This window comes from Pipistrellus hanaki (assembly GCF_964339955.1).
Source record: "Pipistrellus hanaki genome assembly, chromosome: 5".
NCBI lineage: Eukaryota > Metazoa > Chordata > Mammalia > Chiroptera > Vespertilionidae > Pipistrellus > Pipistrellus hanaki.
In genome coordinates, this window is record NC_140507.1 from 18286268 (window position 1) to 18304037 (window position 17770).

Sequence of the window (17770 nt, forward strand, 5' to 3'; positions counted from 1 at the left end):
AAGCCACATGCAGCTCTTTGGCCTCTTAAGTGTGGCTCTCCCACAAAATACCACGTGCGAGCGCACATGTACAGTGGGATTGAAGAAAGTACCCTAATTAAGTTAATAACAATGTGCCTACTTACATAGTTTAAGTTTAAAAAATTTGGCTCTCAAAAGAAATTTCAAATGTTGTACTGTTGATATTTGGCTCTGTTGACCAATGAGTTTGCCGACCACTGCTCTAGAACATTTCCTAGGACTATAGTGACCTAAGATAATATACTTTCAAAGATGGTAAGAACAATAACTAAGAGACTACTGGTGTTACAAGAGAATTTGCACATCCTATATAATAAAACCCTAATATGCAAATTGACTGAATGACAGAACTACTGGTTGATATGATGTGTAATGACCACCAGGAGGCAGTCACTCAATGCAGGAGTTGCCCCCTGGTGGTCAGTGTGCTCCCACGGGAAGTGCCGCTCAGCCAGAATACGGGCTCATAGCTGATGAGTGCAGTGGCTGTGGTGGGAGCCTCTCCTACCTTCATAGCAGCGCTAAGGACCCCTTGGGGGATGTCTGCCTGCTGGCTTAGGCCCGCTCCCTGCTGTGGGAAGCAGGCCTAAGCTGGCAGGTGGACATCTCCCAAGCGGTCCCAAACTGCGAGTGGGTGCAGGCCAGGCTAAGTAACTCCCCCTCCACCCCCCCTCCCCTGTACACGAATGTTGTCCACCGGGCCTCTAGTATATTATATAAACCTACCAATGACAATACACAAAGAGGATGCTTATAAATACATGCAACATTTAAAAATAGAATATCTTTGTGCTTATACAATAGAAGGGACCTATAATACTTCATAGGATGTATGGCATAGTTTTAGGAGTAATTTTCATTTCCTGCTAAGGGCCACATCATGATTTTGTATCGCTTAGGTAATTTTCTTCATCTCAAAAATTGGATAATATTACATATGCCAAAAAGCCTTTGTAAAGATTGAAAGAGAAAATGTATGTTAATACATGTTGTAAACTGTAGAATACTCTACAAATGCCAGGGATTATTGCTATTACTGATAAGTGTTAATTATAGGTAATTAATGTAACAAAAATGATAACATCTAGTATCTAATTTTAATAATTTGTAATGTTTAATAATTCATAATGAATGATATTTAACAATAATTGCCTTTCATAATAATTAATACTTTAGCAAGTTGGATGCTGTGGAGGAGCAGAGATGAATATGACTTGCTCTCTTCCCTCATAGAGCATAATATTAGTTTATTATTATATATGTATAATACATTATTATATCATAACTAAATCCATGTGACATGGGATGAGAATTTTGCCCTGTCCAACTTTTGTGTAATAGTCTCTTTACCAATGTAGAAAGCTTAGTTGGTACCTCTTGAAGGTGTAATTCAATTTGTCTTATCTTTTGTTTTAGGGAACAGTGAGGGTTTCTTCAACATCAATGCCCTACTAGGCATCATCACTCTAGCCCAGAAACTTAATCAGACAAATCATGCCCGGTATACTTTGACAGTGAAAGCGGAAGACCAAGGCTCCCCACGGTGGCATGACCTGGCTACAGTGATCATTCATGTCCACCCTTCAGAAAGCAGCGCCCCCATCTTTTCAAAAGCCGAGTACTTCGTAGAGATTCCTGAATCAATCCCTGTTGGTTCCCCAATCCTCCTTGTCTCGGCTACAAGCTCCTCGGAAGTTACCTATGAGTTAAGAGAGGGAAACAAGGATGGTGTATTCTCTATGAACTCATATTCTGGCCTCATTTCCACCCAGAAGAACTTGGACTATGAGAAAATTTCATCTTACCAGCTGAAAATCCGAGGCTGCAATATGGTGGGAGCATTTACTGACATCCTGGTTCTTGTTTACATCATTGACGAAAATGACAATGCTCCCATGTTCTTAAGGCCGACTTTTGTGGGCCAAATTAGTGAAGCAGCTCCATTGTACAGCATGATCATGGATGAAAACAATAGCCCCTTTGTGATTCGAGCCTCTGACAGAGACAAAGAATCTAATTCCTTGTTGGTCTATGAAATTTTGGAACAGGAGGCCTTGAAGTTTGTCAAAATTGATCCCAGCATGGGAACGCTAACCATCATATCAGAGATGGATTATGAGAGCATGCCCTCTTTGCAATTCAGCATCTATGTCCATGACCAAGGAAGCCCCATCTTATTTGCACCCAGGCCTGCTCAGGTCATCATCTATATCAGAGATGTAAATGACTCTCCTCCCAAATTCTCAGACAAGATATATGAAGTAGCAATAGTGATGCCTGTCCATTGGGGTATGGAGATCCTCACGGTGTGGGCCAGCGATGATGACTCCAAAGTCAGTTATAGCATCAAAAGTGGCAATGCCGATGAAGCTGTTGCTATCCATCCTATTGATGGTCGAATATCTGTGTTGAATCCTGTTCTCCTGGGACACTCCCGGGAGCTCACCATTAGGGCTTCTGATGGCTTGTATCAAGATACTGCACAGGTAAAAATTTCTTTGACACAAGCTCTTAACACAAGCTTACAGTTTGACCAGAATGTTTACAGGGCAACAGTCAAGGAGAATTTGCAAGACAGAAAGGCACTGGTGATTTTTGGGGTCCAGGGCAATCATTTGAATGACACCCTTTACTACTCCCTCTTAAATGGCACCGATATGTTTTGTATGGTCAAGTCAGCAGGTGTGTTGCAGACAAGAGGTGTGGCCTTTGACCGAGAACAACAGGACATACACAAGTTGGCAGTGGAACTGAGGGACAATCGGACCCCTCAACGGGTGGCTCAGGCTCTGGTCATAGTTTCTGTTGAAGATGTCAATGATAATCACCCTTTATTTAAGCATCTGCCTTATTACACAATCATCCAAGATGGCACTGAGCCAGGGGATGTCATCTTTCAGGTATCTGCCAGTGACCAAGACTTGGGGGTAAATGGTGCTGTCACATATGCATTTGCAGAAGAGTACACATATTTTCGAATTGACCCCTATCTTGGGGACATATCACTGAAGAAACCTTTTGATTATCAAGCTTTAAATAAGTATCACCTCAAAGTCATTGCTCAGGATGGAGGAACCCCATCCCTCCAGACTACAGAAGAGGTACTTGTCATTGTAAGAAATAAATCGAACCCATTGTTTCAGAGTCCTTACTATCAAGTCAGAGTGCCTGAAAATATCACACTATATACCCCAATCCTCCACACCCAGGCCCGGAGTCCAGAGGGACTTCGACTCATCTACAACATTGTGGAGGAAGAGCCCTTGATGCTGTTCACCATTGACTTTAAGACTGGTGTGCTAACAGTAACAGGCCCTTTGGACTATGAGTCTAAGACCAAACATGTGTTCACAGTCAGAGCCACAGACACAGCTCAGGGGTCATTTTCTGAAGCCACTGTGGAAGTCCTGGTGGAGGATGTCAATGATAATCCTCCCACTTTCTCCCAATTGGTCTACACCACTTCGATCTCAGAAGGTTTGCCTGCGCAGACACCTGTGATCCAACTGTTGGCTTCTGACCAGGACTCAGGGCAGAACCGTGATGTCTCCTATCAGATTGTAGAGGATGGCTCGGATGTTTCCAAATTCTTCCAAATCAATGGGAGCACAGGAGAGATGTCCACAGTTCAAGAGCTGGATTATGAATCCCAACAGCACTTTCATGTGAAGGTTAGGGCCATGGATAGAGGAAACCCTCCACTCACTGGGGAAACCCTTGTGGTTGTCGGTGTGTCTGACATCAATGACAACCCTCCAGAGTTCAGGCAACCTCAGTATGAAGCCAATGTCAGTGAGCTGGCAACCTGTGGACACCTGGTTCTCAAAGTCCAAGCTCTTGACCCTGATAGCAGGGACACCTCTCGTCTACAGTACCTGATTCTCTCTGGCAATCAGGACCGGCAGTTCTCCATTAACAGCTCCTCAGGAATAATTTCTATGTTAAACCTTTGCAAAAAGCACCTGGACTCTTCTTACAATTTGAGGGTAGGTGCTTCTGATGGGGTCTTCCGAGCAACTGTGCCCGTGTATATCAACACCACAAATGCCAATAAGTACAACCCAGAGTTCCAGCAGCATGTTTATGAGGCAGAGTTAGCAGAGAATGCAAAGGTAGGAACTAAGGTGATTGAGTTGCTAGCCATAGATAAAGATAGTGGCCCCTATGGCACTGTAGATTATACCATCATCAATAAACTAGCAGGTGAGAAGTTCTCTATAAACCCCCGTGGCCAGATCACTACTCTGAAGAAACTAGATCGAGAAAATTCAACAGAAAGAGTCATTGCTATTAAAGTCATGGCTCAGGATGGAGGAGGAAAAGTGGGCTTCTGTACTGTGAAGATCATCCTCACAGATGAAAATGACAATGCCCCACAGTTCAAAGCCTCTGAGTACACAGTGTCCGTTCAATCCAATGTCAGTAAAGACTCCCCAGTTATTCAGGTACTGGCCTATGACGCAGATGAAGGTCGAAATGCAGATGTCACCTACTCAGTGGACTCAATAGAGGATTTGCATGAACAAATCATTGACATTAACCCAACCACTGGTGTGGTCAAAGTGAAAGAGAGCCTGGTGGGCTTGGAAAATCAGGTTTTTGACTTAAAAATCAAAGCCCAAGATGGAGGCCCTCCTCACTGGAACTCTCAGGTGCTGTTACGACTTCAGGTGGTTGATAATGAAGTATCCTTGCCCAAATTTTCTGAACCTCTGTATAGTTTCTCTGCATCTGAAGACCTTCCAGAAGGGTCTGAAATTGGTTCTGTCAAGGCAGTAGCAGCTCAAGATCCAGTCATCTATAGTCTAGTGCAGGGCACCACACCAGAGAGCAACAGGGATGGTGTCTTCTCCTTGGACCGAAACACAGGAGCTCTAAAGGTGAGGAAGGCCATGGACTATGAGTCCACTAAATGGTACCAGATTGATTTGATGGCACATTGCCCCCACAATGACACTAACTTGATTTCCTTGGTGTCTGTCAACATCCAAGTGAAGGATGTCAATGACAATAGGCCTATATTTGAGGCTGATCCATATAAGGCGATCCTCACTGAGAATATGCCAGTGGGGACTGCAGTCATTCAAGTGACAGCCAATGATCAGGACACTGGGAAGGATGGCCAGGTGAGTTATAGACTGCCCGTGGACCCTGATAGTAATATCCATGAGCTCTTTGCCATTGACAGTGAGACTGGCTGGATCACCACACTCCAGGAACTTGACTGTGAGACCCGCCAGACCTACCACTTTTATGTGGTAGCCTATGATCATGGCCGGACCATCCAGCTATCTTCTCAGGTTCTGGTTGAAGTCTCCATTACAGATGAGAATGACAATGCTCCCCAATTTGCTTCTGAAGACTACAGAGGATCTGTGGTTGAGAACAGTGAACCTGGAGAACCAGTGGCCATTCTTAAAACCTTTGATGCTGATATCTCTGAGCAGAACAGACAGGTTACCTGCTATATCACAGGTAAGAATACCTATCTTGGAATGGAGGCAATGGGATGCACTGAAATCCAGTGAGAGTCACCATAAGACATAGGTTTAAGTCTTTCTCTGCCACTTACTAACAGTGTGACCTTGGGTAAATCACTGAACCTCCCAGAACCTCATTGCTCCATCTACAGACTTGACATGCCTGTTTTCATTCCCATAACAGGGATGCTGTTAAATGTAACTTGAAAAAATTCTGAGAGCACCCTATAAATTGGAAAGGGCTTTGCAAAGAGGATCTCTTATTACTTTAGCTGGCATAGATAGAATAGAAATGAGTTACTGTTCTCAGCTTCTGGTAGATAGAGAAGGCATCAACAGTTCAATACTCCACAAGTCGTAGGGAAATATAATGCTGTCCTCTTATATTAGACTCTTAAAAACACAAAGTTTTTAAATCTCTGAATAATAGAATATTATCAACTCTTAGAATAGTTGAATCTTAGAACTCCGGAATCTTAGAACCTCAGAAACCCATCTCTTCTACCAGTGAATGGTGTCAAGGAAAGATGACTCAGAAGCAAACCTAGTAATCATCTGGCCCTCAACTTAGTCTGTGTCATCAGCTGTAAAATAAGATCTTAGCATTTAGTATTATTGGTCACTTTCCACCCCTCTACTGTTGAATAGATACTAGAAGGTTCTTGTATAGAATTAAAATGTCTTCCCTTTAACTTCCTCCAATTCCTTCCAAAACAAAAAATAAGAAACCTGCCGTAGGCACATATTTTGGAGTGGTGTTTCTGCACTAATAATTCAATTATGCATGTGGCCCATGAAGTTGGAAGACATGGTTATGCTTAATAACAACAAATAAATGACTTAATGTAGAATGGTAAATCCCTAGTTAAGGGCCAGCAATTCTAAAAGTGTTAGGTGTGCAGCCACCTGTGGCATAAAGCTTGGTTCATTCGAGTTGCTCAACTTCTGGACTCTCTGTCTCATGTTTTTAGAGGGAGATCCCTTGGGCCAATTTGGCATCAGCCAAGTGGGAGATGAATGGAGTATTTTCTCAAGGAAAACCCTGGACCGTGAGCACATAGCCAAGTACTTGCTCAGAATCACAGCTTCTGATGGAAAGTTCCAGGCTTCAGTCATTGTGGAGATCTTTGTCCTGGACATCAATGATAACAGCCCTCAGTGCTCACAGGTGAAGGCCTGGTGAGGAGTTGGGTGGGTGGGAAGCTGGAGGGAAGCGCAAGAGGAAGGAGTACGACTCAGGGGACCGTCTCTGAGACTGGCCAATTCTGACTACACCGGTCCTTGCTTTTCCCCAGTTGGCCTCAAACTAGTGCCTTGAGCAGGGATCATTCTAAGTCAGTGGTGGGCAAATTCATTATTCAACAGAGCGGCAAACCTCAGCTCTCGAGCCGCAGTTTGCCGACCACTGTTCTAAGTAATTCCTTGGTCTTCCCATAGGGATGTCATCAAGCTCTTTAGAACCCAGGGTCTATACCTCTGCCCCTACATGCCTTACAAAGGACTATTTCTCCGCAAAACATGCCCAGAAATAAAGTAACTTCTTCATTCTCTAAACACAACCTGCCATGCCAAATGGGAAGCCCCTTCCATGGCTTAGTTTGTTAGCATGGATCATTCTTACCAAATGCATCCATAAAGACCTGCCTCCAGAGACACACTACACTGCCCCCCATGCTCACATGTGCATAGTATATGCCCACTTATTCATGGGTAATACATACCAACACAAATAACCTCCTCCTGGTTACAGGTATTCACAAACATACAGACAGAGCAGTTACTTTTTTTTTTTTTAATTCTCACCGAGGATATATTTTTCCATTGATTTTTAGAGAGAATGGAAGAGAGGGAAAGACAGAGATAAATATTAATATGAGAGAAACACGTTGATTGGTTGCCTCCTGCACATGCCCTGATCAGGGCTGAGGCCTGGGCCAGGGAGGAGCCTGCAACTGAGGTACATGCCCTTAACTGGGATTGAACCTGGGACCCTCTGTCCGCAGATCAATGCTCTATCCACTGAGCCTAACTGGCTAGGGCAAGGGCAGTTACATTTTGATGAGATATTTCCCTAAGGGCCTCATATAATTAAACCCTAAACTCTCTGTGTGTGTTTCTGTCTCTCTCTGTGTCACCCTGCCTCTCTCTAGATCTAAGTGAATCTCCCATAATTCCCCTCTTCTTTGTCTTCCATCTCCAGCTTCTCTACACTGGCAAAGTCAGTGAAGATATATCTCCAGGACACTTCATTTTGCAAGTTTCTGCAACAGACTTGGACTCTGATACCAATGCTCAGATCACATATACTCTGCATGGTCCTGGAGCAGATGAATTTAAACTAGATCCTCATACAGGTGGGTTTCCTGAGCTACAGCATTGAACCATTTATTTATTGAATACCAAGTGCCCAGTATTATGGTAGGCTCCTTGGGGAAAGAAACAGGAATTAACTTATCCATCCATCCATCCATTTATTCAGCAAACATGTATACTGGCACAATGTGCTGAGCATTGAACTAGATACTGGGCACATAATGATCCAGGCTTTATAATCTAACTAGAGGCCTAGTGCATGAAATTCATGCATGGGGGAGGGGGGTCCCCTCAGCCCAGCCTGCACCCTCTCCAACCCAGGACCCCTCAGGGGATGTCTGACTGCTAGTTTAGGTCCGATCCCCAGGACATCCCTCTCACAATTCAGGACCACTGGCTCTTAACTGCTCACCTGCCTGCCTTCCTGATTGCCCCTAACTGCCCCCACCCCCACCCCGATCATCAGCCTTGTCACCCCATGCAGCCTGTGTTCAGTCACCCATCCAGTTGTTTCGGTCGTGATGGCCCCTGGCCTTTTATACATTAGGAAAGTCAGTCATTGAATCAGTGGCTTGCAATGTGCTGAGTTAAGAAAAAAATGCAGGGTTTTAAGGAGAGTTTTGATAGGAGAATTTGACTTAGGCGATTAACTAAAAGCTCTCTGAAGAAAGGCCATTTTATGTGAGACTTGATATAGAGGAGTTAGTCATGGGGTAAAAGAGTAGTAAGTAGTAGGGACAAACATTTGAGACAGAAGGAGAATTTATACAGACCTGGTTTTTGAAAAGAGCGTGCACAGAGGACTTGATAGAGGGCCAGAAACTGGTGTACAGAGAGGAGGAGACAGGGCAAAGGATAAGACCCTCAGGACAGGGGTTCCAAATCCACCTTTAGAGCCACTGAAGGATTTATGCAGGTGAGCGTCAAGGTCAAAGATCTGCAGCCTGGGGATAAAATCTGTAATATTGTAAGGATCAGAGATAAAGTATGTGGAAACCTAACCCAGGTCTGGCACACAATAAGAATTCAACAGATGTGGTTGCCATTGTCAATATCATTAGTTAAGGGACAAAGCAGAGAGCAGGAAGCTGAAAGTCCTGAAGGACAGACTGGGAATCCCTGGGAGAGGTTGGGCTCTGAGAGTCTGGTAAAGATAGGGTGGGGTCTGCTTCCTTTGGAAGAGCAGCCCACAAAGGTAGGATCCCTATCCTGATGTAGGAGAGAGTGTGGGGATGGGCAGCACAGAAGGGCCCGGTCACGATGGGCCAGCTGCCAACAGTTGGCTTGGAACCAGGACCCTTGGAGATTCCTGAGCAGGGAGGTGGCGGTGAGAGTGGTGTTCCAGGAAGCTGGTTGAATAGACAGGAGACAACATTGTCCTTCCTGACTCTAGAATGGGAATGCTGAGTCACCCCAGGCGGGTTACCTGATCTCTTTCTGCTGTTGTTTGTTCAGCTGCAGGATGATTAGTGGAGTAAAAAACAAAGGGGGGGGGGGCTGTTTTTTCTCAATATGGAAATAATACATGTTTATTGTACAAAAATTCAAACAATGTAGGCGTATATTATGCAGAAATTGGAAAGCCTACATAATAATTAGCCTCTTCCCCTAAGATACCCTTAGTGTATAGTCTATCAGATTGGTTTTCCATGCATCTCCAAAATCTCTATATAGAATTCTGTTCTGTGACTTGCTTTTTTTTCCGCATATAACAATATCTTGGAGAAATTAGCAAGACAATACATAAAGCTCTATTATAATCCCTTTTTGGTTGCACAGTATTTTACTATATGGCTAAATCATAATATATTTAACCAGTCCTTTTTTGAAAAACATATAGGATGTTTTCAGTATGTTGCTATTATAAACAATATCTTTGTTGGGTTGAATATTCTAGAGGATATATTCCTAGAAGTGAAATTGTGGGCTAAAGGGTAAACACAGTTATGTGTTGTTAGAAATTGCTCTTTTGAAATGTTACGCTTCTTGCAGCTTGTTGGTGTGGATGTCAAGTTGGTGATGTGGTGGTGGAGTGTATTTGAGAGGATTAGGGAAGTGAGTAGGTATTGGGGCTCGGGGGGATGGGGGGGAGGGGAGGCCGAGGGGCGTGTAGGCCGGCCTTCTTTTCTAAATGTCCATACACAGGACTGAGTTCTTATACCTGGGTCAAAGCTGTATGGGTGGTGTTGTCTCACATAGGTATCTAAAAGGTGTGCATTAGGATTACATTCCCCCCTCCCCCCCAGAAAGCTCACTTGCTGTTATTTCTTTGGACAGGGGTGCTGACCACACTCACAGCCCTAGATCGAGAGAGGAAGGATGTGTATAGCCTTGTTGCTAAGGCGACGGATGGAGGCGGCCAATCTTGCCAAGCAGATGTGACCCTCCAGGTGGAGGACGTGAATGACAACGCCCCCCGATTCTTCCCCAGCCACTGTGCTGTGGCTGTCTTTGACAACACCACTATTAAGACCCCTGTGGCCGTGGTACTGGCTCGGGATCCAGACCAAGGTGAGAACAGGAAGGGTTGGAAGCCATTTGCTCATGGGGTCACCTTGAGTGAGGGTTTGGCTCTGTGTGTTGCTCTGGGATTGGTAAGGACTGTGCCTCTTCACTGAGTTAATGGACACGTACAAGTGGAAAATATCCACAAACTGTATACCTCAGTGCTATATGACAAAAGATTTTGGCAATTTTTTGAGGCTGGTATGGAGCATTTTAACCTCATTGTTTCTCATTGCCACTTAGACCTGGAGTCCTTTCAATCCTGCCATTGAACCTCAAGGACATTTTGAATGTCCTTTATTGGGTTGATTATTCTAAAGGATATATTCCTAGAAGTGAAATCTTAAGCATACTAATTTATTTATTTATTTAATACATTTTATTGATTTTTTACAGAGAGGAAGAGAGAGAGAGAGAGAGAGAGTTAGATACATCGATGAGAGAGAATCATCAATCAGCTGCCTCTTGCACACCCCCCATTGGGGATGTGCCCACAACCAATGTACATGCCCTTGACCAGAATCAAACCCGGGACCCCTCAGTCTGCAGGTTGACGTTCTATCCACTGAGCCAAACCGGTTTCGGCAAGCATACTAATTTAATCTGAAGTATACCAATCAGAATTATTTAACTCTGATTGATTTGCTATAAGAAAGGAATTTGGGGCACTAAATTCCTTGATCAATTTTCTATACAATAATGTGGAATCCTTTTCAATATCTTACATTTTAATTTTAATGACATAATTTTCATTAGATTTAATTATTTTCCTTTTAAAATTTACAAGGCATATTGGAATCATTGGGAGTATTTTTTCCATATTGTGCCAATTAATAGCTTCTGCCATCAAGTGTTTTATTGTGATTATACACACACACACATACACACACATATACATGGGGTGTCATGTATGTGTGCAGTATGTATTTATGTGTGTGTGTGTGTATGTGTCTAATTTTTCTCGAGTCAAGTTTTATAATTGAGGTAGGATAAAAAAATGCCCTGGGGTCAAAATAATCAGATCACCATAGGATATGACGATGATGATGATGATAAAAGTGGGATCAAAATATTCTCTTTTGTTTGACCCCAGCAAAGTAAATTGAAGACTTCCTAGAGGAAGTGAGCTTTAGCTTGGTGAGAGATTTGGCAGGAGGGGAGGGGGGGAGGGAGGAGGTAGGAAGGGCAAATAGTGCAAACGCAATGAATGACTACAAGGCACTGCAAATGCTCAATTAGCCAGTGCTTGCTCACCTCCAGGGACAGGAAGCTCCCTACTTCCTAGGCAGCCCTTCCTTCCATGGTATCTCAGATAACGATCAAGTGCTACCTATTTGAAGCTGACAATCATTAGTCCTGCTCCTGCCTCTGTGGCCACACAGATCTCCCAGACCCTAGCCCATGACAGCCATTCCAAGACCAGAAGGTGGCGACTTCAGCCCCTAACTGCTTCAGCCCCAACCTTCCCTTTCAGGGTGGAGGAGCCCTAGTGTCTCCAGTCACCTGTTTCCAATCCCACCACACTCCTGGGACACATCCTCTGACCTTGCACCCGTTTACCATGAACTGCCCAAATGCCCTCGGTCTCCCCCACAGGCGCCAACGCCCAGGTGGTTTACTCCCTGCCGGACTCTGCCGAAGGCCACTTTTCCATCGAAGCCACCACGGGTGTGATCCGACTAGAGAAGCCCCTGCGGGTCGGGCCGCAGGCGGCACTGCAGCTCACCGTCCGTGCCTCTGACCTGGGCACCCCGATCCCGCTGTCCACACTGGGCACCGTCACGGTGTCCGTGGTGGGCCTCGAAGACTACCTACCCGTGTTCCTGAACACGGAGCACAGCGTGCAGGTGCCCGAGGACGCCCTGCTCGGCATGGAGGTGCTGCAGCTGTCCACCCTCACCCGCCCGGGGTCTGAGAAGACTGGCTACCGCATGGTCAGCGGGAATGAGCAGGGGAGGTTCCGCCTGGATGCCCGCACAGGTGAGAGAGCGCTGGAGGCAGCCCTGCCCCTGGTCTTGGGGAATTTTGGATTCCTCACATACAGAGCATATGCGCCCCACACAACTCTTCCCATTCTAACTCTTTGGCCCTTTCTTACTCTGCATCTCTCCAAGTACCAGGTCCCTTCTGCACCCCAGGGCCAGCTTATGTGGCAGCCTCCCTTATCTCCTACACCTCAACCCAGCACTCTCATCAATCCACTCTCCTCCCAGTTTTCAGCTTCAAGATTTCAGCTCAGACTCAGCTGAGGCCACCCTCCATTCTTGGTTGCAGAGGTATAAACAGTGAAATGTGGGGCTTAACAGTCTAGGACAAGGCTGCCAGCTTCTTTCCTAGAGCCCTCCCCAAATATCCTGGCACCCCTGGTTTTCTCCGTATTCTAGTGAAGAGAGAGAGGGGGGATAGTGGGATGGTGGCGGGGGAAGGAGGAGAGAGAGAGAGAGAGAGAGAGAGAGAGAGAGAGAGAGAGAGAGAGAGAGAGAGAGAGATATCTAACTAGGAAACTGTCTCCTCTCTTTGCTCCTAGCCATTGAAGAATCTAAATCAGGCTCCATGGAAGGGCCTGAGAGGTTCCCAGGGCAACCTATACCCATGCGAGTCCTCCCCATAGGCTGACTAATTCTTTTTTCTGAGGTTAAGATTGACCATGAGCTTGGGGTTGTCAGCCTGATTCATCCAATATAGAGCTCTTCATCAGTTCTTCCTCTAAGGGTTTTAGCATGCTTTGATGATTATTGCCTAGGTATATTATTCAATTTGGAACTGCAAAATAGTGGTTTTCTAATCCAATCATTCCTCATTCATGTACTAACTGGAATTTGTTTATAAAGAAGAGTTTTCCACCATTAACTATTTGCTTATCTAGGAATGGCAGGAAAAACCTTGTTCTTTTACTTTCTGATTTTCAGGATAACACGTCTATGTCCTAACAATCTATTGAACAACTTTGTGTATTATATGGCTCTTTATAATTTAACTTCTGTTGTGTACTAGCTGAGTGAGTTTGAACAGATCACTTAGCTGTTAAGAGAATCAGTTAACTCACCTACAAAATGGGAATCACTCTTAGATCTAATATAGGTAGATTTAATACTTCAAACTTAATGAGTTGTCAATGAAATATTACAGAAATAAATGAGGGAAACATTGCTATTGAGAACAAAAATAGGAAAAATGAGAGGAAATGGAGGTAGTGAGGGAGTGTAAATAAAGAGGGAGGTGAAAGAGGGGATGAGAGATGATGGAGGAACTGAGGGAAAAGCTGAAGAAGGAGAGGATGAAGGAGGTGATGGAGGAGATCTGTACCTAACCCTATTGAGCTGCCTCTCCTGGGATTTGGCTCAAGGCCTCTCAACCCTCTGCCTTTATGCTCTCAACTGCCTCAATGCTCTCATCACCTTCCCTCTCCTTTGTCCCCTCAACCCCCAGGGATCTTGTACGTCAACAAAAGCCTGGACTTTGAGACAAACCCCAAGTACTTCCTGTCCATCGAGTGCAGCCGGAAAGGTTCTTCCTCCCTCGGGGACATGACCACAGTTGTGGTCAACATCACCGATATCAATGAACACCAACCGAGATTCCCCCAGGATCTGTACAGCACGAGGGTCTTAGAGAATGCCATCGTGGGTGACACTGTGCTCACAGTAAGGATCTACAATTTTGCTGTTTGGGGGACCTAGACTCTGGGGTCACTCTTATCTCTCTCTCTCTCCTGGTCATCCATGAGCATGAATTACTTTATCAATTAATACACTACAGACCTGACTCTGACTGCAGCCACTCAATCAAACTGCTTCCCAAGACAAAATGTCTCAGGGACATGTTTAATAAGATCTAGATCAAGTACTGGTGGAATGGGGCTCGGGAGAGGTCCCAGAAGACTATTAGAGGCTCCAAAGCCTGAGAAAGGCCTAGTGACAGTGCATGACAGGGAGTGTTCGTATAGGAGGGGAAGGAGAGGACATCAAATAACACCTCTTTGCATCTTAAGCGTGTAACTGTTCCCAATGCATGAGTGAAATTCTTTATGCTCATAGTCAAGGTTCCCTATGACCCTTCTTCAGTCTGGCTTCTAGTCTTATCTCCTTCTACTCCCTGACATACACACTATGTTCCAACCACATTGGAGGATGTACCTTTTCCCACGCATCCTCTGCACTTTCACACCTCTGGGCTCACATTGTTTCCTCTGCTTGGAATGTGGGCTCTACTCCCAGAAGCCATCCTTCCTTCAAGGCTTCATGAATCCTTTTCTAATCTCTCCAGATGGAATTTATCACCGTGTTTTCTAAAGCTGATCATATTTTGCCCACAAGTTAGAATCAGCCATAAAATTAGATATTAAGCTTTTTGTGAGCATATTTCTTTTGCCACATTCCTTATCTCCTAGCACAGGACCTCACAGCCTATTGGTATGGGTCAATGAGTAAATGAATTAATGAATGGATAAATGAATGAACCATGGCATGCTGAAGTCCATACGAAGATATAAATACTGAGATTCCTTTGGCAAGGATGGCTGTGGTCCAGTCATTGTAGAGGGGACATATCTGTTATCCCTATATCCCAGAGGTCAAGATTCCTTCTTGGTCCCTCTTGTCCTCAATTCACAACCATCACCCCCTTCCACTGCAGGTGTCAGCTACTGATGAAGATGGGCCCCTAAATAGTGCCATTACCTACAGCCTGATAGGAGGGAACCAGCTCGGGCACTTTGCCATTGACCCCAAGAAGGGAGAGCTACAGGTGGCCAAGGCCTTGGATTGGGAACAGGTAAGTCATGTGGGAGGGGCCCAAGCTGAGCTCATCAAAGCAGATTATAGCCCTGCTACAGGTCCAGAGTATGAATTGTGGTCAACACCCCATCCTAACACTTCTCCAGACCTGCCCTCACTTGTTTTCTCAGTGAGGCCTCTATGGCATTTGAGGCCAGAGGCAGGAGAGGGACTGATGACCCTTAACCTTCCCTCAGGCCAGCTTCTCACCATTGGCCAAGGATCATCAGATCATTATAACAAGTTATCATTTATCAAGCTCCTGCGCTGTGCCAGGAACTTTGCTAAGTGCTTTACATTCACTGTGCCATTTGGTCCTTAAAATAATCCAACAAGGTGGGTCCTGATATCATCCTCACAGAAGTCTGGTCACTTTCCCAAGGTTTCACAGCTAATAAATGGTTTACTTGGAAATTAAGTATTTCTGCCTAATTCCAGAACCTAGGTCCTAAAATGTCATGGTTGGGTAATGGGGGATGGACACAGGAAGTGTTTCTATCTTATTTTTCTGAAAACATTAATGATAAATCAGGGGGTGGAATTGAAGGGTCTCATTGCTAACTCTTCACTGGGCATCCTGCTATGTAGGTTTCTAGTTATTCCCTGAGGATCCGAGCCACAGACAGCGGGCGGCCCCCACTGCATGAGGACACAGACATTGCCATCCAAGTGGTTGATGTCAATGACAACCCACCAAGATTCTTCCAGCTCAACTACAGCACCTCTGTTCAGGTATGCTTGACCTTCCAAAGGCATACGGAACCCACCCTCCCTTCACTTCCCTCCTGGAAGAGAGTGCTCACCACTGGTATCAGTCTACCTGCACAATGGCTGTGACCTTGCACTGGTCTAGATTGACAAAGTCAGCAACTAACTCACAAGCAGGCAAAATGCATGAATGACAGACAGCTCAGGGTCATTCTGGCCTGGGAGCAGCCAGAATGCTGAGGACACATCCCAGAAAAGGGGGTGCAGAAAACTGTGAGAGGAAGAACTGGGGCTCATTTTGCTCTTTGATTTCCTGTTACTCTTGGTCTAGGAGAATTGCCCCATCGGCAGCAAAGTCCTGCAGTTGATCCTGAGTGACCCAGACTCCCCAGAGAATGGGCCCCCCTACTCATTTCAAATCACCAAGGGGAATGACGGCTCTGCCTTCCGAGTGACCCCAGATGGATGGCTGGTGACCACCACATACCTGAGCAGGAGAGTCCAGGAATGGTATCAGCTTCAGATCGAGGTGAGAGGTGTGTTGGGCCGGTGGCGGTGATAATAGGGACAATAAATGTGCTGGCAAAAACACTACCCTGCTTCAATTATTATAAAAAAACAAAGAGCTCTTACTATGTGCCAAGCACTGGGCTAAGTACTAAACATGCATAATTGCACTAAATCTTCACAACATGCTCTAGGGTAGGTGTTAATATAACCCCACTTTATAGATGTGATAACTGAGGTGCACAGAGGTTAACTGATTGGCTCAAAGTAATACTACTAGTAAGTGGCAGAGGTGTATTGCTCTGACCCAAAGACTCAAGCTCTTAATTTCTGCTCTTCTCCCAGGCAGAACACCCTCAACCTGGCTATCACTCCTTACGGTTGGTCAGGACAGCTCTCTGAACCTCAGGTCTTGTTAAAGACCTACCCCAGAGAATTGGTATGGGGTCAAATGAGAGAACATATATATGTGTATGGGATTTGGGTTTTATTGCTATGGGTTGAATGAGAATTACCCAGTGATAGTGGCCAAGATGGTGGTCAAAAACTACTCTCTCATTTCATTCTCCCCAAATCCTTTTCCTAAATCTCAAGTCTAGTGGACCCTGATATTCTGTGAACTACTCTGGGTTCAGGATGATGTATTCATCCATTCAGCCAGACAACTAGTCATTCATTCATTCATTCATTCATTCTTTCAACAAATATTTATTGAGCACCTATTATTAGCCAAACCATATGCTAGCTTTAAGTAATGGGGAAAGAAGTGAATGATTCCTGCCCTTGTGGGCTTTTGATTCTAACTGTGGAGGAAAACAATGAGTAGATGAAGAAAGAAAGTGATGAGAAGCTCCTAAGGCACAGGATGATACATATCCATAGGGTGGCTGCCCTCATGAAGAAGGGACATTTTGAGACGAGACCTGAGGAGCCAACTATGTGAAAAGTGGGCAGGAAAGTGTCACAGACAGGAAGGTCCTGCATTGGAAAAGACCTTGCAGTGACCTGAGATGTGTCAATGTGGTCAGACATTGTGAGCAATGGTGGGAATAGTCATTTTATGTTATGGCTCTCCCATAAAATGCCACCTTGTGCTCCTCTGCCCATCAGCGACCGGGTCCCTGCTTTTCTCTCTCTCATCTCAACTTCTGCTCTGCCCACTCCTCTGGCAATGGTGGCCCCTTGCTGTTTTGTGAAGCACACCACATTCTTTCCTATTGGAGAGTTGTTCCCTGTCTGTCACATCTTGTCCTCCCCTCTTCTCATCTTGTCAAGTTTACCTCCTCTAAGAAGAAAGGCCTTCTCTCCCACCTGATCTAACTTAGGTCTTTCAATCTTCAGATGTCTCTGTCACTTCGCTATTTATTTCCTCAATAGTACTTTGCCCAAGAGTGACATCCTTTGGTTTATTTGGCAACTTACTTATTGCCTCTTTTCTCCTGATCACAGCAGAGGGCCTGG

At 45.0% G+C, this 17770-nt stretch overlaps 1 protein-coding gene across 3 annotated transcripts in view; it reads left to right on the plus strand.

Moving 5' to 3' along the window:
• Window positions 1–17770, plus strand: part of FAT2 (FAT atypical cadherin 2) — a 65545-nt gene that overhangs the window by 33763 nt on the left and 14012 nt on the right. For all 3 annotated transcript variants that reach the window (XM_084884037.1, XM_084884039.1, XM_084884038.1), the window contains exons 10-18: window positions 1438–5496; window positions 6473–6669; window positions 7702–7855; window positions 10092–10325; window positions 11916–12299; window positions 13749–13963; window positions 14955–15092; window positions 15683–15826; window positions 16134–16331. In XM_084884037.1, coding sequence (XP_084740163.1) covers window positions 1438–5496; window positions 6473–6669; window positions 7702–7855; window positions 10092–10325; window positions 11916–12299; window positions 13749–13963; window positions 14955–15092; window positions 15683–15826; window positions 16134–16331 — 5723 coding nt within the window. The remainder of the gene's footprint in view (window positions 1–1437; window positions 5497–6472; window positions 6670–7701; window positions 7856–10091; window positions 10326–11915; window positions 12300–13748; window positions 13964–14954; window positions 15093–15682; window positions 15827–16133; window positions 16332–17770) is intronic.